At 39.1% G+C, this 22,823-nt stretch overlaps 1 protein-coding gene across 4 annotated transcripts in view; it reads right to left on the bottom strand.

Annotated features, from left to right (window-relative positions):
- Nucleotides 1–4,544: 4,544 nt before the first annotated feature.
- LOC126473313 (dynactin subunit 1) overlaps nt 4,545–22,823 on the bottom strand; it is a 158,826-nt gene continuing 140,547 nt past the window's right edge. For 3 of the 4 annotated variants that reach the window (XM_050100294.1, XM_050100293.1, XM_050100292.1), the window contains 3 exons: nt 19,844–19,999; nt 19,345–19,434; nt 4,546–7,768 (listed from right to left, as the gene is read on the bottom strand). In XM_050100294.1, coding sequence (XP_049956251.1) covers nt 7,610–7,768; nt 19,345–19,434; nt 19,844–19,999 — 405 coding nt within the window. In that variant the 3' untranslated portion in view covers nt 4,546–7,609. Of the gene's footprint in view, nt 7,769–19,344; nt 19,435–19,843; nt 20,000–22,823 lie in introns of all 4 variants that reach the window. The other variant, XM_050100291.1, reaches the window with a different exon arrangement.

Below are 22,823 nucleotides of genomic sequence, written 5' to 3'. Positions count from 1 at the left end.
TATCACACTTTCCTGGGGCCATCCTGTTGTTACCCTGTCTCCAATGAACACTTGCCGACAAGGACAACATACTGGTTTCTGTTAATTAAAGAAGTCTTTGAGCCACACTCGTATCTGGGAACTCGCAACGTTACCAGTCTACATTGGGGTAACATGTCAAACGCTTTCCAGCAATCTAGAAATATGGAATCTGCCTGTTGCCCTTCACATAAAATTCGCAATATATCATGTGAGAACAGGACAAGCTGAGTTTCACATGAGCGATGCTTTCTGCCAGATTTGTCAACATAAACTTTTTGGTCTCTAGGAAATTTATTATGTTTAAACTCAGAATATATTCCAGAATTTTGCAGCAAACCAATGGTAGGGATTTTGTTCTGTACATTAGCAAGTCTGTTGTTTTACCTTTCTTATATACAAGAGTCACATGCACTTTTTTCCAGTCATTTGGGACTTTGTACTGGGCCCCTATTCAGACCTGGTGACTTATTTATTTTCAACTCTTCCACTTGTTTCTCTATGCCAGGGACACTTATTACTATGTCATCCATATGGGACTCTGTGCAATGGTCAAATGACAGCATGTTTGTACAATTCATCTGCAAGAAAATTTTCTCAAACACAAAATTTAAATCTTCACCTTTCATTTTGATATCTTCAACTGCTGCACCATACTGGTCAACAAGTGCGTGGACAGAAGCTATAGACCCACTTGGCGGTTTTACATGTTGTTGTTGTGGTCTTCAGTCCAGAGACTGGTTTGATGCAGTATTTTCATAGGACCAGAATTTTCTCAGGTTCTTTGCCAAGGTATGACAGTGGTAGTTATTTTATGCTTCACACAGGGATATTGTCACAGGCGCACTAATCTCTAGTAGCTGTTGCCTGTCATTGCTATGAAATTAGAGTGCAACTGCCTTTCCTTCCTCAGCATTTTCCAGATTTCATTGCTAAACCACAATGGTACTTATCCAGCCTTAGTCCACTTGCTTGGTACATAATTGTCCACAGCATGACTTTCAACCTGTTTAAATTTTGCCCAAAATTTCTACATGTCCATCACAATGCAACTAAGTGATTGCAATTCATTGTCTAAGTGAGATGCTCACAACTGCTTGTCTGGTCTTTGCTGTAAATACACTCCTACCCATCTTGACTGATTATTAACTTTCATAACCACAGCCACTATGATACCATGATCACTATTCAATGTTTGAAGCTACAAAGTTTGAGATACTTTCATTGAGTGTGGGCTGTGAAACTACCTGCTCAAGACAGTTTTCATAAAATGTGTTCAAAACAACTTCACAAGACTTTCTGTCTGTAGCTCCTGCAATGAATCCATAAACATCCCAGTCTGTATTCAGTAGATTGAAGTAAGTCACCTCCATCTAGTATTGCATCACCGGGTATCGTCCGCCCCTGGTAGCTGAGTGGCCAGCGCGACAGAATGTCACTCCTAAGGGCCCAGGTTCGATTCCCGGCTGGGTCGGAGATTTTCTCTGGTCAGGGACTGGGTGTTGTGTTGTCCTAATCATCATCATCATCATCATCCCCATCATCATCATCATCCCCATCATCATCATCATCATCATCCCCATCAACGTGCAAGTCCCTGAAGCGGCATCAAATCGAAAGACTTGCACCAGGCGAACGGTCTACCTGACGGGAGGCCCTAGTCACACAACATTTTATTTTTATCTGTGTGTTTATGCAATACTGACTGCAAACTTACTTTAAATGACTTTAGTACTGTCACAGTGGAATCAGGCAGTCAGTGAAAACATCCAAAAATTAACATGGTTTGATCTAGATCTGTCATATGTGACCAGATAACTTCACTGACACACACAGTCTCAGCCTCAATAGACAAAACTGTAATGAACACACTCCCTCCAATGGCATCTAACTGTGTTTCTGATAAACATTCCATAACTCGCTAAACATTTCAAAGCTTTATACTTTGTGTTTTAGCCAGTTCTCACTTCCAAAAATAATCTGACTGTCAGAACTTTCCTGGAGGGCAGTAAATTTGGGAACTTTGTTACGAATACTTCGACAATTTACTGATAAAATTTTGTCAGTTGAAGTGTTCTTACTCTTAAAGCATTCTCATTCCCCTAACTGTGTATGAACTGTTGAGTGTTCATCAGTGCACTTCAAACTACCACCTGGCCTAAAAAACCCAATGTGTACTCCAGGAAATACACTGCTACCTGAGTAGCTGCGCCGATGACCTACCAAGGTGAGTTCTATACCTCCCCACCTGAAAACGCAGGTCCACAAATCTGCAACCAAGACCATAGTCCTATAGTAGTATCATGCTGTCTTCATACACAGGTACGCTAGTGTCTGCAAAACTGAAGTTAAGCTTTGTTGCAGAAACAATACCACAAATGGAATCTAAGCTAAGCTTACTTTTGTTGGTGAATTTTGATTTACAATAGGCCTACACTTGATTGTTCTCTTACTGAAAATAACATACTTCATTTTTGTGTACTTACCATTTTTTGGATAGTGTTTTTAATCTTCTCCACACATTAACTAATCTCTAAAACACTTAATAACTTGTTGGATATAAATGCCTACACTATTCCACAGTTAAATTACACAAAGAGTGTTACCTATGTCACCAAAAAACTCTAAATAATTGTTACATTGCAAAACTCTATGCATGTCACACAGTCAAACAGAAAGGTTTTCACCAGGCAGCCAAACAACCTCAATGGGATCTCCCAGCCAATAATGCCATACAATCTTTTTCAAAAGCACAACAATGAAAAAGTGCAGTTAATTTCCAAACGGAAACATTCTTTTGAGATACTAGATTTTACTCCTTAAGATTTGAATGCTAGAAGGTTGTGACACTTTTCTGTACAAGAACTAAGCACACCTGTATTGAGATATGGAGGTTTTACATCTTATGTGGGACATGCTTTTTAACATGTGCATACATACACTCCTGGAAATTGAAATAAGAACACCGTGAATTCATTGTCTCAGGAAGGGTAAACTTTATTGACACATTCCTGGGGTCAGATACATCACATGATCACACTGACAGAACCACAGGCACATAGACACAGGCAACAGAGCATGCACAATGTCGGCACTAGTACAGTGTATATCCATCTTTCGCAGCAATGCAGGCTGCTATTCTCCCATGGAGACGATCGTAGAGATGCTGAATGTAGTCCTGTGGAACGGCTTGCCATGCCATTTCCACCTGGCGCCTCAGTTGGACCAGCGTTCGTGCTGGACGTGCAGACCGCGTGAGACGACGCTTCATCCAGTCCCAAACATGCTCAATGGGGGACAGATCTAGAGATATTGCTGGCCAGGGTAGTTAACTTACACCTTCTAGAGCATGTTGGGTGGCACGGGATACATGCGGACGTGCATTGTCCGGTTGGAACAGCAAGTTCCCTTGCCGGTCTAGGAATGGTAGAACGATGGGTTCGATGACGGTTTGGATGTACCGTGCACTATTCAGTGTCCCCTCGACGATCACCAGTGGTGTACGGCCAGTGTAGGAGATCGCTCCCCACACCATGATGCCGGGTGTTGGCCCTGTGTGCCTCGGTCGTATGCAGTCCTGATTGTGGCGCTCACCTGCACGGCGCCAAACACGCATACGACCATCATTGGCACCAAGGCAGAAGCGACTCTCATCGCTGAAGACGACACGTCTCCATTCGTCCCTCCATTCACGCCTGTCGCGACACCACTGGAGGCGGGCTGCACGATGTTGGGGCGTGAGCGGAAGACGGCCTAACGGTGTGCAGGACCGTAGCCCAGCTTCATGGAGACGGTTGCGAATGGTCCTCGCCGATACCCCAGGAGCAACAGTGTCCCTAATTTGCTGGGAAGTGGTGGTGCGGTCCCCTACGGCACTGCGTAGGATCCTACGGTCTTGGCGTGCATCCGTGCGTCGCTGCGGTCCGGTCCCAGGTCGACGGGCACGTGCACCTTCCGCCGACCACTGGCGAAAACATCGATGTACTGTGGAGACCTCACGCCCCACGTGTTGAGCAATTCGGCGGTACGTCCACCCGGCCTCCCGCATGCCCACTATACGCCCTCGCTCAAAGTCCGTCAACTGCACATACGGTTCACGTCCACGCTGTCGCGGCATGCTACCAGTGTTAAAGATTGCGATGGAGCTCCGTATGCCACGGCAAACTGGCTGACACTGACGGCGGCAGTGCACAAATGCTGCGCAGCTAGCGCCATTCGACGGCCAACACCGGGGTTCCTGGTGTGTCCGCTGTGCCGTGCGTGTGATCATTGCTTGTACAGCCCTCTCGCAGTGTCCGGAGCAAGTATGGTGGGTCTGACACACCGGTGTCAATGTGTTCTTTTTTCCATTTCCAGGAGTGTATAACTCAAAACTCACAATTTTTGAGTTACAAGATTTTGCTATCTTAACAACGATATGCAGAAACTAAGTGCAGCAATGAACTGCTGAGGGGTGTGAGTGTAGTGTGCTGATTATATATTGATAAAATTGTGTTGCAAAATATTTGTTTTATTATTTGACTACTGCTTAAAGCTTTTTATACAATTGTCATGATATCCATTTAATAATAAACAATCATTAGTCAAGCATATATTTATTTGACTGTATTAATACTGTGGGAAAAATCATATAAGCACATGTATACATCTAACAGTCTGAGGCACCTTTTCTTATTTTACAGAATTTACAACAGCTCTATCAGTTCCATATGACTGAAGAGAGAGGTGAATTATTGTTCAATAAATAACCAGTTTTCCCAAAGCTGGGAATAATCAAAATATTATAAGAGGAAGCTTTAAATGTTAGTGGTTGGCACAAAAGTTCTAAATAAATTCTCTGTTACCAACCACAGTTTTTATATAAAATCTTCTATTATACAAGCAATACTGCAGAATATAAAAATATAACAGAAACACATGTTATCACATACCAGAAGAGTTTTCTTTTCTGTCCAACCTATACCTTAAACAATCAGTGTTTTGTATAATTATGAAATCTAGTCAACTGATTCTTCTTGGTACAATTTCAGTGAGCCTCCTACGTTACTCATAGAGCACTCATGTGACCAGTTGCCCAAGTTCCAATTTATCACTGTCCCACAGTGCCCATCAAGTAACTTCCACAACCAAGGAAACTACATGTAAAATTATGTGGCCTGTTTCCTGCAAAAGACTGTTACAAATAGATATCTTATTTATCCCATGCATCAAGTTGTCAATATTATTGTGTGTAATAATGTGGTGAACATTGCAGAAGCTCACCTCCACCTGGAAGAACTGCATTCCATTCTGGAATTATTTGAGATACAATATGAGCAGTGTGACAAAATGAAAATATGAGAGAAAAGAGAACAAGTAAGAATACTGACTGACTGGTCCTACTTTGTATTACCCTCTGAAGCACCAAATATCACATTTCTAAGCAAAAACTTACTGTGAGCTATAGTATATTGATGGTGGTCTGCAAACAACTGTGTACCAACAATGTTGCTCAAATATCATTTACAATTTTCTTTCTACTGGCATTAACATAAGTACCCAAAAATGCTACTTCTCCTCTTACATGCATTTCACAAAAATCTAGTGTTGACAAATACCAAATTCTATACCTGCACTGTAGAGATTGTTCTACACCAGAAAAAAAAATTATGAAACCTATTTACCAATTTGCATTCAGTTCTTTATTTATTTCACTAGTCTTTCCTTCATGATTTATCAGTTTTTAGCATGAAACAGGTATCTGATTTATGTACAAATATGTACTTGAACAGAGTAATTAATAATAATAAAAATAATATCACCTGTTGCATCTTAAATGCAACTGTTTAGAAATTCTAAGTTTCTAGTTGTGATCACACACAAAATTCTTCATAGTTTGACCTCTGTTTTTCATGAGGAACCAGAAGTACTTCATGTCTGACGAAAACAAACCAAATAAATTAATTTCTCAATGAGTCAAAGACAGATACCCCCCCTCCTGAAAAATCAAGTCAACTACTGAAATATACATTAAATGTGAAATCCACCCTGGATTTTCCATTGTTTGATTAAATGTGAAACATTAATATTGCTCAATACTGACATATTTCACTTCTCAAAATTTCTCTATAAAAGTGGAAAACAGTTTAAAATATTTACACTTCTGTTGATCAATGTGTTTTTTTGCAGTTTTCCTCCAATGTGCTTCCCTTGGTGAAAAACACTATTTTATAAAGACATCTTTAAAAATATTCATATATAGATTTTGACACAGAAGATTAGGTATTACGTTCTTAAATTCTGAAACCATAAATATTCATAGTCTGCAGTTCAATTAAACAACAAGTAATACAAATTTGTAAAAATATTTTACTAATTTTTCTGCCTGTGAAAGACTTCAGTTACGAGCAGAGGTAATGATCTTCACAAAATATGTAGCATAGTAAGCAAATAAAAGATGTAATAAAATTAATTTTTTGCTATGTACTATAATCTTTACCATCACAGTAATTGCTAAGTGGAATCAATTCCTGAAATTCTCTTCCCATCCTCAGCCCTGAATGAAAATATCTCCAATTAATTCTTTGTACACTACTACATAATCTTCAAACATTTGATTTCACTTATAAAAACAACAGACAAAAATTAATGTGTCACATCCAAATAATGTTAAAAACCTACAGTTAAAAATACAGTTTACACAGTCCTGAGTTTCCACAAGGAAAAATAGGAATATAAGGAGTTAAGTAAATGAAACCACTCAGAACAACAATACGTAAAGGACAGATTACTACTCACCATATAGAGGAGTCATTCAGTCACAGACATGCACAATGAAAGAGACTGCTAAGTATCTAAGCTTTCAAACAAAAAAGTCATTCTTTCAAAATAGGACACACCCACCCACCCTCCCACACACACGCACACACACACACACACACACACACACACACACACACACACACACACACACACACCTTGGCACTGGTGCCCGGAGACAGTGGCCATGTGTGTGTGAGTTGTGGCCGTATGTCTGTGTCCTTTTTCAGAAGGAGGACTTCTCACTCCAAAAGCTTAAATATTAACAGGATTTTTCATTATGTCCATATGCGACTCAATAGCTTCTCCATATGGTGAGCAGCAATCTGTCCTCCTCATAGTGTTGTTATTGCTTTCTGGACTTCATTTTTTTTTTAAACCATTCTGAACAGTTTCACGAAGAGAAGAAAAAATTGTAGTCATTGAAACACAAAGTAGAAAGATACTGTACCACAGGCAACAGTGTTAAATATGTATTCTAGCTGACCTGTTCTCCCAATACAACCTTTCCACCTGCCAACCTCCCGCAACATGTTCTCTCATTCTACTACTGAAATGCAGTACTCTTGAGTTTTCTGGTATCCTTGTCACAACTCACTTTAGTAGATTAATCTATTTTCAATAAAGTTTCATACTTTATACTTCCACTTGTTGAACTTTTGCAATAAATGCTATTTTAAATAAATAAGTTAAGTTATTAAATTGATAGAGGCCACAATCAATTTAAAAATCTTATTTACAGAAAGCAATAAAGCTCAGTTTACTTCCATGTAAGTACTTTTTGCTTATTGCGCTAACAAACACCTAATGGAATTAGCAACTTCTTGTGCAGAAGCTTCAATTGATCATCACTTAAGAAAAGTGAGATCTTATCTGGGACATCTTTATCAAGCTGTTTGTCTCTGGGTAGTTTCAGTTTTCCAATTACTACTGGCTGCGTCTCCTCGAGAGCCTAAGGAAAAAAATTAAAAGATAGTTACATAGTGACAACAATGAGTTGAACAGAAAAAGCTTTTATTTGTACTATAAGTGTTATAATGGTTGTAAATAATGTAAATAACCTTCCTTATTTACTGAAAAAGCTGATACTTGACAAGCAAAAAAAAAAGAGACATATTATTTGGCCATTATTTAACAACCATCATAGTCTTCACAATCACATCACTGTACTGACTGGATGGACCACAGTTACCCTACTTGGAAAGTTTGGATGCTAATTTTACCGTGTACATTATACCTTATAGTAACAACATTAATTTATAGGCTCATAATTCAGGCACTCAAACAGTTTATGAAATAAGAAATTTTTCATTTATTTCCACTTTACAAGAATTTTCCCATTCATCTCTCCATGATTGTGAGAAAGAAGAACGCATTAAAACCCCACTTTTAACAGTGGGCAATGATGCAAAATTAATGCAAAAATAATGTGTGTATTTTTGCTAGGTATATAACAGTTCATCTGAAACCACTACTTTATTATAATCATATTTACAGTCTACACTGCTCTCTGCTTCTAGCAGGTTACACCTACTTTGCATGGCATCTGAAACTGACTATAATACTGGCAATAAATATAAAGAACAAATACACCTAAATGTGAGAGTAAGAACTCCAGGGCTCTCAAAGAAGCCAACTGAAGTAACGAAGTTATCAAATTTATGCATTATGCTTATGAATATAAAATAAACTACCACACTTACAGTTAACCTCCTTAACAATTTTTTTTCCAAATCATGTTCCAAAAAATTTTTTTATCAATTAATTTCCTACAATTAATGACATTTCATATAGACATATAAAGGTAGCTTTTAAAGCTCAAAATTATGAGTTACAAAAATTTTTAAGATCACCAACAATAAAATCCTGCGTATACTCCTGCACCATCTTTGACTTAAATATCTTGGAACTGAAAGTCATTTTTTAGTTTCTGTGTAGCTATGAAGTCTAACATGTATTTCACAATGGTTTCCTTTGAACATACATCTTGGAGGATCTGGCTGGAGCACAGTATGTACTTATCTCGTACCACTGGCGAACACTGGTCGCTCAAATGATGAACTGTTGGTACTTTCAGTCTCTAAAGAGGCAACATCACATTCCTCTGCACTTTGTGAGCTGCTAAATTCAATGTCAAATTCAGGATCACTATAGTATTACTTTTTTGAAAGCACTGCCTAAACAACAGTATAGGAGATAGTCTAAAAGTGTGCATTTTGTTTTCAAGTATTCAAAGCTGCACACAGTAAAGACAATATTTAGTGACAACAATCTCAACCAAAACACAACAGCAAGGCTACCAGATGCTCTCTAGTGGCCAAATGTGCACTGATCAGCCAAACATTAGGACCACCGACCTATTGACATAAAAACCGTCCAGGAGGTAGCAGCCTCACCGGGCGAGGAATGACTGCTAGTCTCTCTCTCTCTCTCTCTCTCTCTCTCTCTCTCTCTCTCTCTCTCTCTCTCTCACACACACACACACACACACACACACAGCTTGCTGTCCACATGTAGAATGGGGAAGACCCACGATCTATCCAAGTTTAAACGAGGGTAGATTGTGATGGCCCAGAAGCTTGGTGTGAGCATTTCAGAAACTGTACAAACTGTCAGGTGTTGAAGGAGTGCTGTGGTAGTGTCTTCAACATGTGGCGAAACCAAGGCAAAACCACATCCAGACGACATGGGGTTGGGTGGACACCCCTCATTAAAGATGACAAATATCATAGGCTGGGTGGACAGGTAAAACAGTTTAGTCAGCAAACTGTGGCCAAACTAACATCATACGAACACATGGTGCACCGAACACTCCCAACAACGGGCCTCAGCAGCTAACAACCCATGTATGTGCCAATGTTAATACCATGACATCGACAACTACAACTGATATGGGCATGTGACCGTCAGCACTGGATGTTGGCACAGTGGCAGAGTGTTGCATGGTCTGATGAATCCTTATACCATCTTCACCATGCAGATGGGAAGATGCGAATCCATGGCCTTCCAGGGGAACAAATCCTTGGCACACGTACTGGGGGATGGAGACAAGCTGGTGGCGTCTTCCATTATATTTTGGGCAACATTCACCTTGGCATCCATGGGTCCAGTGTAGCTCGTGCAAGGCACAATGATGACCAACGAATATCGTACACTGCCTGCAGGTCATGTATACCCCTTCACGACAATCATATTTCCTGATGGCAATAACATGTTTCTCAACAAGATAATGCACAACCACTTCACCAGATCTGAACCTGATCGAATTCATCTGGGATGTGATCAAATGTGGCATCAGAGCTAATTCGCTGTGTGTAACTGTCAGTGCTGAAATGGATATAAACGGAGGTTTTTTTTTTTAAGGTCTCTCCTTATGTCACCCAAGTATAATCAGGATTTTTAAATTTCTGTCAGAATAATAAAAATGAGATAACTCATTCAGTAACTTTATGAAAATATTCAAGCAGCTTGCAGAAACACAGAATGTGCCATAAAATGCTTATATACTTCAACTTATTCACTGACAAGGGCATCCATACCTGGTGTCACGCAACCCCAGTCCCACCAGCTTTCAGGGAAAGGGAAAAAATTTAGTATAGTCCAGTGTTCCCCTTTCAAGAAAATTATTTAAAAGTCTATACTACACAGGTTTTTAACAGGGTCCGAACTGACACGTTTTTATGGCTACTTAAAAGTTGCCATTTGTATATAGTGGAAGACAAAACTCCATGCCGTCAACAAAGCACTGTCTGTTGATTACCTACTAGTGGATGGGAGCATAATAAATACCTCCATACACGTGATATAACCAGGTCTTGACAGTTCTTAGAAACTGCACCACTTACAGCAGTCACTTGTCACTAGTACACCATGTGGCATGGCAGGACGGGACATTCCGAATACATGTATATCATGATCATTTTGTGTTAACTGAAGTTTATCACCCCCATATCATATTGTATTTGCTGATAGTAGAAGACTCTCCTTCATAAACATAGGTATTTGTTACAGTACTACCAATCTTGATAACTCTTATTGAACTATTTTTCAGTGAAAATGTTAAAATATTCATGAAATGACACAACTGCAAGACATTTCATAATAGTTGGGAAAAAAAAAAAAAAACACAGTATCAAGTTCTGTAAAAAGTGCTCTGTGTAAAATTACTAAAATATATTATCATGTTAATTAACTGTAAAGTTATATTAACTCTTTTTATAGATGTCATTATTAACATAATTAACTTTACTTTCTACTGTTATTACCCAGTGCAAATCTTTGCAATACATCAGTAAATGAATATTTCCTAAACTGCTAACTTAACTAAATTTTTAATCTCATTTCACAAAAAAAAACACATAATGAGAGGATGTGCTACACATTATTGCGAATCTATTCATGGCATGTAGCTGAAGCCATGTCACGGCACTCTTGAGTGAAGAGAAACCAATGCCCAACTGATTTACATCTTTTAACTCTTGTGAGTATATGAAAAAGTCTTATAAAATCATTGTGCTGCATATATTATTTTAGGCAGAGTGCCACTACATTGTTTTCAGCCTATTCCAGCTCAAGTTCAAGCTGAAATTGTCAGCAGGTGTAAAGCAGTTGATGGGAGTCCATATTTTTTAAAACTTTTCCTGAAGGTTGTTCAGCATTTTCAATACAAAGAATCAACAGTAACTAAAATACACAACACAGTGATTTTATAAAACTTTTTCATACATTCATAAAAGTTGTATATATCAGGCTGACATAAGCTTCTCACAGCAAAAGTATGCTTCAGCCAATTACATTAAACGTATTCACAATAATATATGTATTTTCTCAATGCCAATTACATGCCTTTTATGAAATAATTATAAACATTTTTTTGTAATTTACAGATTTAGATATGACAAAGGTATTGATATGTTACAAAGCTTTGCACTAGATAATACACTACAAATTCACTGATGCTATGACACGTAAGTACACAAAGTTAATTTGTTTTACAATGGCATGCATAAAAATACAAATTACTATGACGTTACAGTGATTTAATAGATTCTGAAACGTTTTCAGCAATTTTCACGCAGAGTACTTTTTACAGAAGTAATGGTTCTTATTCTAAAAATTTGCACAGTCTTACTACTGGGATTATTTATAAACTAACAATGATGAAGTGTTTTGTAGTTTTATAATTTTGTGAATATTCGAACAGTTCAGCCAAAAAATAGTTAAATATGAGTTATCAAGAATATAGGTGTGAGTACTGTAAAAAATATTTAGGCACATAAAGCTGAAAGTCATCTATGATGCCGAATAGAATACATAGTATAGGTACTGTAAACTTCTGTTGACCTGAAATATTGTGATATTGATATATCCAGAATGTGTAGTCTCATTTTTCCATGCAACAAAGACACGGAAATTCACTGATCGCAGTTTGTTCAATGTCAAGTTAAACCAGTGTAAAGTGTAATCTGAGCCAGGAGATACAGATGAAATGAATACAACTCGGCAAGCCAAACTGTAATATTTCACAATTCATTGTCTTATTTTAATATTCATATTCATGATAGTTCTAGATCCACTAATGTTACATTTGTTCTTCGTAAGTAAAAATGGTGAAAAATTTTACAGAAATTATGTCCAAGTTGAAAGACAGTGGATGGTGCCACCTGTCTGACACTACTGTAATGCAAGGAGGTTTAGACAGCACATATCTCGGGAGATCAAGACGTTTTAGATTTTCCTTTATCGCTTTAATGACAGACACAGTAGAAGTGACCATTTAAAAAATTTTATATGTCTAGAACTATATTTTTTTATAAAACTTTTAAATTTTGTGGCTTCTATTTCCTTTTAACATTGTTGACTGGAACGCTCTCTCAAATCCTAAAGGTGGCAGAGGTAAAATACAGACAATAAAAGGCTATTTACAATTTGTACAGAAACCAGATGGCAGTTATAAGAATTGAGGGGGCATGAAAGGGAAGCAGTGGTTAAGAAGGGACTGAGACAGGGTTGTAGCCTATGTTATTCAATCTGTATACTGAGCAAGCAGTAAAGGAAACAAAACAAAAATTTGGAGTAGCTGTAATGTCTCTTGCAGCGGTCTCTCCGCGATATGTTCAGAAATTTTATAAATTATATAACTCAGTACATATCTCGAAATATCTCTTCTTATCTTATCGATTATCAATGCAAAGTAGTTTCAAGCCCAATTATTCCTTGGAGCGTCCATTTACTCCATGGAATAGCTTCTCTGCTATCTGTTTTCTCTTATGAAATGAATGAAGGACTTCTTGCCGATTAGTGGTGAAAGAAGGATGTATATGTATGTATTGTAGAGCTAGTCGCCATCTTGATGAGATTCTGTAGGAGAAGGAATTTAATACATGAACTAAACTAAAGTAAGTGTGTTCACATATTATTTAACTGATTATTATTGACAGTGTCTGCTTACTACGCTGTGTTGCATGGGATCAGTGGGGAACGTCTGATTTACACTGGACGAACCTGCCATTTTGTATGCTCAAGATATCCAGTTACTTCAAATAAATAGGCTAACACGGTCTTACCAGCAGATCTCCGGTCTTCCCCATGTGATCACCAAAAGTTAATAATTATTACAAATGTTTTCAGGAGATCAACTGACAATTTTCGTCGCACCGAGACTTCGAAATGGCTTCACTGCCTTATGGAATTTAAGTTAAGCTCAATTTAATCAGGATAGAACAGTATTGAACTGTGTGAATGTGATAAGCCTGCCTTGTGAATGAAAATTCCCTTAACATACGCATGTTTTTACTATCCTGATCAGTGAAGCTAAATCAGGCCGGTGTGAGAGAGGTTTTAAAATTTTAGATCCCACACAAAATATATTAAATAGCAATTAAAGTCCAGAGAGAAGAAATAAGAGCTTTGAGGTTTGCCGACAACACTGTAATTCAATCAGACAGAGCAAAGGACTCTGAAGAACAGTTGAACAGAATGGCCAGTATTCTAATGGAGGCTATAAGACTAACATGAGCAAAGCAAAAAGAGGATAAAGGAATGAAGTTGAATTAAATCAGGTGACTGAGGGAATCAGATTAGGAAATGACACACTTAAAGTAGTAGATGAGTTTTGCTATTTGGGAAGTAAAATAGCTGATGATAGTTGAAGTAGGAAGAATATAAAACGTAGACTGACAATGGCACAAAAATCATTTCCGAAGAAATAGATTTAAGTGTCAGGAAGTACTCTCTGAAAGTGTTTGTATGGAGTGTAGCCATGTATGGAAGTGAAACATAGAAGAGAATGGAAGCTTTTCAGACGTGGTGCTACAGAAGAATGCTGAAGATTAGATGGGTAGATCACATAACTAATGAGGAGGTACTGAAAAGAATTGGGGAGAAGAGAAATTTATGGTACAACCTGACTAGAAGAAGGGATTGGTTGGCAGTACACATTCTGAGGCATCAAGGGAACTGGAGGGAAGCATGGGTGGTAAAAAATCAGAGGGCGACGAAGAGATGAATACAGTTACACAGATTCAGAAGGATGTAGGTTGCAGTTGTTACTCAGAGATGAAGAGGCCTGCACAGGATAGAGTAGCATGGAGAGCTGCATCAAACCAGTCTGCACTAAAGACCACCACCACCACCACCACCACCACCACCACATTATTTCTCACTGCACACCTAGCACAAAGCAGTGGTCATTTTGACTGCTCAATGTTTCTTTATGCATCTATGTCACCTAAGAAATGGCAAATGAGCTGCACCCGATTGTGAAAATGTTGGAGAGTATGCTGAAGCCTTACTAGACCTAAAAAGATTGGTTGGGTATAAGTCGTGAAACAAATATTGAAAATGACTTAAGTTATCAGATCAGGAAGTGATAGAATATTTAGAATATCTGCAGCAAGTTTCAGAGCAAGAGTCCAAAGGCACTGAAACAAAGACAAGAAGAAATAAGAGGTGATGATTATACTCTTATTCCCGACATTGCTGAATCAAGTAAAAGTTATGTTAATTAATGAGGTTACCCCCACAGGATAAACTCTTCTAACAAAACTAGTATTTCATTCACAAACAGACGACATTCGATATAGAGGAAGAGGCCGGTGTGGGTTATCTTCTTCATTTTATGTGAGACATTCACAATTTGAAAAATACATGAAATAATGGGAAATTTCAGATCATATCTTGAAGGGAGATGGATGACTACACAAGCAAAATGTTTCACACAAGACAGGACCATCAACGCCATCTGTAAAGAGAAACACAAATATTCGTAGCACTGTCTGTGGATGATGCAATGCTAATTAATGCGGTGCAAAGAGGCAGAAGCACACTGACAACTTTGAAACAACAGTTCCGAGTTACTGTTGATATTTGTTTTAGGGGCTTTAGACCGTGGGCCAAGGCATAATTGTATGCCTAACATTTCACATTCCAAAGCTGGAGACACTGCAGAGACTTTAGTGACTCCGAGTTACAATCTGAAACAAGATCAGCAACCTGAATTATTTATACACGTCCATGCAACCGTCAGTACATGACTTCATCACACCAATGCCTAAGATTTCAGAGTCAGCTGACGTATATTACGGAGCTCATCATGGGGAAGAGTTGGTGGAGTTTGTTTTACTTCTCTCCTGCTACAAGCTCCAAAACATCCATTGGTGCGACTCAGCAATCTTAGGCAGCGGTCTGATGACGTCACAAACCTACTGTTGCAAAAAATTTCATAGTTTGCCTGAGTCTTGGAGAGGGAAAAAAAAATCATACAAAACTGCATTGAATGCATCTAGTTAAGAAAGATAAGCACTGAAAACTGTTCATCTAATGCTGGCATTTACGGCTAATATTTATATTACTGCTGGTACTTGTTTTGCGTGGTTTGGCTTGTTGGCATTGAATGCATCTAGTTAAGAAAGATAAGCACTGAAAACTGTTCATCTAATGCTGGCATTTACGGCTAATATTTATATTACTGCTGGTACTTGTTTTGCGTGGTTTGGCTTGTTGATACTGTTTAAGACACCAGCTGCTTTCTGTGTCATTAAAGCCTCTGACGAGGTTTCCAGCACTGAAAGATGAAATGTTAGGTGGAGAATTATACCTTTGATCATGGGCCAATGCCATAAAACAAGTACCAGCAGTAATACAAATATTAGCCGTAAATGCCCATATTAGATGAACAGTTTTCAGTGCTTATCTTTCTGAACTAGATGCATTCAATGCAGTTTTGTATGATTTTTTCCCTCTCCAAGACTCAGACAAACTATGAAATTTTTTGCACTTTGATATCAGGTGATGTAGGTCAATAACAGATAAATCTGATTTAGTGTCAGAATTTCTTGAATGGTTGACTGAAAATTGTTCCTTGCTTTACAAGCTGGGATAAGTAATCATAAGTGATTGATAGCTCTTTCCCACTACATCCAGATGGAGATTTACACAATACATGGCTGGTAAGGTAGATAAATTCTGAATCAAATTTGGGTTAAAAGTAGGTACATCAAATATTCATTCAGCATACCATAAAAAGGTTAAGCATCCACCAGAGAATCAAAACTTCTCCACATATGTTGTCCTGAAGCTTTTGGCATAATTTCTTAGAAGCAGAAGAATGTAGTATGTTAAGAGGGGTATTCAATATGTAATGCAACACTTTTTTTGGCCAATTTCAGTTAAAAAATGTAAAACCTGTTGTGGGGCATTGTGGATTCAGCCCTACAGTTTCATGAAGTTCTGATAGCCTTTGAAATGGCATCTGTAGTGAAGATGTGTTCCAAGCAGAGAGCTGTCATTTGAGTTTCTTTTGGCAGAAAACCAGAGCATCATAGGTGCTTGAAAATGTCTATGAAGACCTGGCAGTGAACAAAAGCACAGTGAGTCAAGGGTGAGGCATCTGTCATTGTCACAACAAAGTTGTGCAAACCCATCTGATCTCCTGCATGCTGGTCAGCTGTGCACAGTTGCCATTCCTGCAATGTTGCCACAAAAATGCAAACGAGCTTCTCCTTCCCCATGACAATGTAGAGCCTCACGTAAGTATGGTTATCTGAGATGAACTCACAAAGCTCCTTATTCACACTACAGTCCAGGTCTCACACCTTCCAACTTCCATCTGTTTGGTCCAATGAAGGATGCACTCTGCGGGAAGCAGTACACGAATAAGGGGAGGTTATTGATGCAGCAAGATGTTGGGTCCAATGTCAACCACAATAGTGGTACCATGCAGGTGCCTTTCACTTGCGGAGTCCTAATAGAAAAGAATGAACCACTAACATAACTGGAAACATGAATGCTGCAGATAAATGTCCCATCAGTGTCAAGGCCAAGAGAAATGCAGCAGAAGCTCTGACAACCAAGATTACACATATTAACAATAACTTTGTTAAAGAATCAATAGGACATCCTGGATGAAAGCAGGCCTTTCACATAAATATGATCCCTGTAGCAAGAATAGTTGCTTCCTTAACTTCTCCAACAGAAAGTGCAGTTCAACCATTCTAGTCCAGAGTGTTTAGTAAGAGTATAATAATGGAGAGACAAGCACTTACCTATAGTGAACTTGTGATTGGAATATCGAAACACACAACAGGAAACACTATTCATACTAAATTTTGGGTTATTTTTCTTTTTCTAGAGAAAGTACACACACAACTACACAGACACCCAAATGCACACTCCCATAGCCACAGTGAGACTTTATTGATTATCAGTTACTGAAAGCAATTTTCTGGGCTCAAGAATGTGGGGGGAGGGTAGGAAAGGCTACCAGGAGGGGGTACAGGAAAGAGACGTATTTCAGCAGAAGACTCTGCAGCCCTACAACAAGACAAAAGGAGCACAGAGGGTACACCATAAAAGAAATATAGAAAGAGGGAGGTTAGTGGAAAAGGGAGAGAGAGAGAAGGAATCGAGATTTTTTTGGGGGGGGGGGGGGGGGGGGGGGGGAGCAGAGAGAAAGCAGTACATGACGTGGATGGGGCAAGAGTGGTGTGGACAGAAGAGAGAAAGTACAATGAGGCACTGTGAAACAGGTTGATGGATGTTTAGACCAGGAAAATTGCAAGAGAGCAGGATATGCTGAAAAGAGTTCCCACTTGCACAGTTCAGAGAAACTTGTGCTTGAAGGAAGTATCCATATGGCCCATGTAGTGAAGCAACAACATTTTCTTATCTTCCCTCTAACTTCCTACGTAGCTCTTTATATAGTACCTACAACTTTGATCATAAGTTTTCTCCTTCCATTTCACAACACAAATGAGTTCAACAGTTGCTTCACTATGCAGCCCATTTCGATGCTTTTCCAGTACAAGTTTCTCTGAACCACACAGTGGGGAATTGTCTTTCCAGCACAACCTGTGCTCACGCACACCCTCTCCCAAACCTCCATGAAACTGTCTGCCACCACCTCACTTACCTTTTCCCATCTCTCTTCTGTCCACACCACTCCTTGCCTGCCCCCCCATATCATGTATTGCCTTTTCCAACCAGTCCTCCCCCCCCCCCCCCCCCCCCCCCCCCAACCACATCATTTTGGCACTCTCTCTCCCCCCTCCCCCCCCTCCAACTCTTCTTATAGTTTTTTTATACTCTACCCATTCTACTCCTTTCGTCTTGTTGATAATCAATTATCAATCTCACCATGGCCATGGGAGTATGCATTTGGGTACCTGTCTGGTTGTGTGCATAAATGTTTGAAAGACAAAGTGAACAGTTTAATGTTTAATGTGAACAGTGTTTCCTGTTACATGTTTCTCAGATCTACACATCAGTCTGCTACAGATGAGTGGTTTTCTTTCACTTATTTTATGTATTGCTCCAACCAGGAATTTCCATCATTGTGTAATAAGAGTGCTGTTTTGTGGTTGTTTATCAGGCATGGTTTCACTACCAAGAGGATATGATGGTCTTTATTTTTGAGGGTAGTAAGAGGCCTTCTGTAGTTTAGGATGCACTTTGGTTGGCAAGACTGACGACTCTCCCATGCACAATGGGGTGACAACTGCATAAGACGATGTATTATTGACATATAGTAGGCTAACTATGCATAGGGGTTCTTAAGGAGCCATCAGAAGGGTAGATGTCAAGGTCTACGAAGGTGACTTGCTAGGGAGAAGTGGTACAAGGAAAACAATTGGACAGAATATGCCACAGTTATTAACAAACGACTTCTATGCAGGATTGAGATAAATCTGAAAACACATGAAATACTTAACTACATATAATCCGCACACTTTTTATTTGTGCCTTTCAGAGATATGTGACAATGTATTAAAAAAGAAGAAAAAGAAGAAGAAGAAGAAGAAGAAGAAAGAAAGAAAGAAAAAAAACAAAACAATATGCAGTGCTACAAACAAAATTAGTCATTTAATAGCAACACTGCATTGTCAGATTACAGATTCTGGCAATTAAAGCATTTATGTAAGTCATTTGATTTTTGCCATTTGAGGATTAGAGAGCTAGGAGGTAAAGAAAGTCCAAGGACAGTAATTCAGAATTGTGCAATGATAAATATATAAGAAAACAGTCACTCACTTTCTTCATTTCAACTGTTGGAAACACCGCGAAATCTGCTTCTATTTTGCCACCTGTCTTACGCTTCACAAGGAACTTTGCAGCTTCAGACTGCAAAATAAATAAATACATGTATTTATCACTTAAATTATGATGAAATGATGAAGAATGTAACTAACAATAGAACAAATCATTTGTTTTACTGTGTGTAAATTTAATACTGTTACTTTGATTGCTCTTTAACAACACAGGTATACTTTTGTGGAATATTTACTTGGCTAATACCACAAGAACTGAAAGAAAAGGTTTATTGCATTAAAAATAGTGTTTTTAACAGTATGCCATCATTATGTACAAATAATTTTCTAATGTTGCATTGTCCCTCCCGCAAGCATTATGTAAGCTTCAGTCATAGGTTTGATTATTTTAAACATGTTTTTACATACTTAATGTAACGGTCTATCCAGTAACTTTTGACACTTTCTTACCATATTTTACAAATAGAATTATTAATATGTACCTCCAACTGTGCGACTTTTTCACGAAGATGTTTCAAACGGGCAGCTTCATTTGCCAAATGTTTAGCAGGAGCATTATGATCCAACCATTCTTTGCTGCCTGGAAATCTTTTACTGATATCCACTACTTTTGGTGTCGCTAAAGCAGTATATATCTCCTGCAAAAAATAAATTAAGTAAAATGCACAATGAGCAGTACAATAAATTACAACAAATATGTATTTCAATTGAATACACACTTTTTATCTTTTGTGGTATGTAAACTAAAATAATTATCTTGCCGAAAAGTTTATCACCTCTGAATGGCATTATCTGAAGAATTATTAACAGTGGCAACACTGTGACAAATCGAGCAACCTGGTAATGAACGAGGTCTGTAGGGAAAAGAGAAATGAAATCTGCCTCTGCACCACATCCATAAGATCCTTATCTGCATCTACATATATTAAAATTTTGTAAAGAACCATTTTAACTTATTTGTTATGCCAGAGTTATAACAATATGATTGTCCCTAGCCTAGATTTTAGTTTCCTGAATTCTGATCTCACAATTTACATTCCACTGACTAAGAACAAAGAAGCCAATCGCGAGCATATTTCAGTACCACATAGCCTTTAAAATTCATGATATGTTTTCTCAGCTAAAACTTTGTCATTAATTAATGAAATGGATTTTGTGAAATTTTTATATGGAATATTTCTGATGTTGGGAAGTCTCATTAAAACTGTCATACTGTTTGAAGTTAGTTATGTAGTTCATTTATCAAATGTATATCAGGTCACCATAATGTTCCATCATACTGAACATTATCTGTGAGGCGTGTAATGCATAGACCATGAAGTGAGGATTCCAGTGAACTGCCCTAGAAAAACCTTCAAGTCGCATTGTGGTAGCTTTCAGTAATTGCACAAGTGACCTCTATTACTGTAAACTAAACAGAAATGACTGACGTAAGGCAGCTGTTGGTATGACTGAAACAAGATGCACATTTAATTGTATGGAAAACCAGGAAGATATGTCTTGTAGATGTCAACTATGCATGTATCCAACATTGTGCATTCGAGCCAATACAGTGCAGGTCCATCCCAAATGAGTACAAATAGCAACTTAAAATAGATACCAATACTAATACTAATACTATTTTCATTACTATTTTCAATACTATTTTCATTACTATTTTCAATACTATTTTCATTACTATTTTCATTACTATTTCAATACTAATACTATTTTCATTTTCATTTCAGCCTCATGTTACACTTTCCACCTTCTAATACCATGTCACCCTCACAACACCCCCACAACGACCCCATTAAGTTTTATTTACATTCCCTCCGCAAACATGCCTTCGCCCTAGCCAGATTACGCTCCCATGTTCTATTTTCTCAGGCTTGTCTGACATTTGGCATTACCCCCAAAGGCCTCACACTTAAAGTTCCAATCTCTGGCTGCAACCCTTCTTTCCATCAGTCCCTATACCAGTTCCAAACTGAACAATCCATTGCCCTCACCCACCTAATCCTTCACCTACACATCAACTCAGCCAATGAACACACCCGTCAACTCCTATCCTTAATAAAAGTCCTTAATCTTTCCTCTCCCACATCCACACCGGCTGTTCAGAGCATCCTCCTACAGGCCAACCGTAAATTAGAACAGCATGCCACCCTCCACCTCAAAAAACTATCCAATCTCCTGGTTTCCCACCTCCGGAAAGGCAACTCACTCACCCTTCACAACCTTTCCAGTAAACCTCAACCTCCTCTCATTGCACACAAACCCAGTCTCTCCCATCTGCTCAATCTCCCACTTCCAGCTCCACTCCCTCCAAAACCTCAAAATTCCAATCACAACAATCTGGAACCACAACACCCTAATTCAGTAGTTAACCTTTCCTTCAAACCTCTCTCCCAATCCGAAACCTCTGTCCTATCCAAAGGCCTCACCTTCAACCCCACTCCCAGATTCAACCAAACAGCCCTCGTCAAAGATTGACTGTCCTACACTTGTACTCTCTGCTGGAAATATCACTTTGCCACGAAGAAAAATGATCCTAATCCTACTCCTAATGATCCAACTTCCCAAGACACCATCCAAATTGAACCCTACCTGGAACAGTTCCATCCTCCGTCGCAGCGGGACCCACCTCCTCTTCCTCAAAATCACCCTCTCCAAACCTTCCAGGAATTTCTGACTTCCAGCCGCCTTGCATCTCAGTCCTTCTTAAAAAACCTTAATCCTACTCCCAACATCACAACTGCTGAAGCCCAGGCTATCCGTGATCTGAAGGCTGACCGATCCATCGTCATTCTTCCGGCGGACAAGGGTTCCACGACCGTGGTACTTGATCGTCGAGAGTATGTGGCTGAGGGACTGCGTCAGCTTTCAGACAACACCACATACAAAGTTTGCCAAGGTAACCCCATTCCCGATGTCCAGACGGAGCTTCAAGGAATCCTCAGAACCTTAGGCCCCCTGCAAAACCTTTCACCTGACTCCATCAACCTCCTGACCCCACCGACACCCCGCACCCCTACCTTCTTCCTAAAATCCACAAACCCAATCATCCCGGCCGCCCCATTGTAGCTGGTTACCAAGCCCCCACAGAACGTATCTCTGCCTACGTAGATCAACACCTTCAACCCATTACATGCAGTCTCCCATCCTTCATCAAAGAGACCAACCACTTTCTCGAACGCCTGGAATCCTTACCCAATGTGTTACCCCCAGAAACCATCCTTGTAACCATTGATGCCACTTCCTTATACACAAATATTCCGCATGTCCAGGGCCTCGCTGCGATGGAGCATTTCCCTTCACGCCGATCACCTGCCACCCTACCTAAAACCTCTTTCCTCATCACCTTAGCCAGCTTCATCCTGACCCACAACTTCTTCACTTTTGAAGGCCAGACATACCAACAATTAAAGGGAACAGCCATGGGTACCAGGATGGACCCCTCGTACGCCAACCTATTCATGG

Source organism: Schistocerca serialis, chromosome 4, assembly GCF_023864345.2.
Source record: "Schistocerca serialis cubense isolate TAMUIC-IGC-003099 chromosome 4, iqSchSeri2.2, whole genome shotgun sequence".
Classification (NCBI taxonomy): Eukaryota; Metazoa; Arthropoda; class Insecta; order Orthoptera; family Acrididae; genus Schistocerca; species Schistocerca serialis.
The sequence above is the reverse complement of the archived record's forward strand: the minus strand, read 5'-3'. Positions and strand labels throughout refer to the sequence as shown.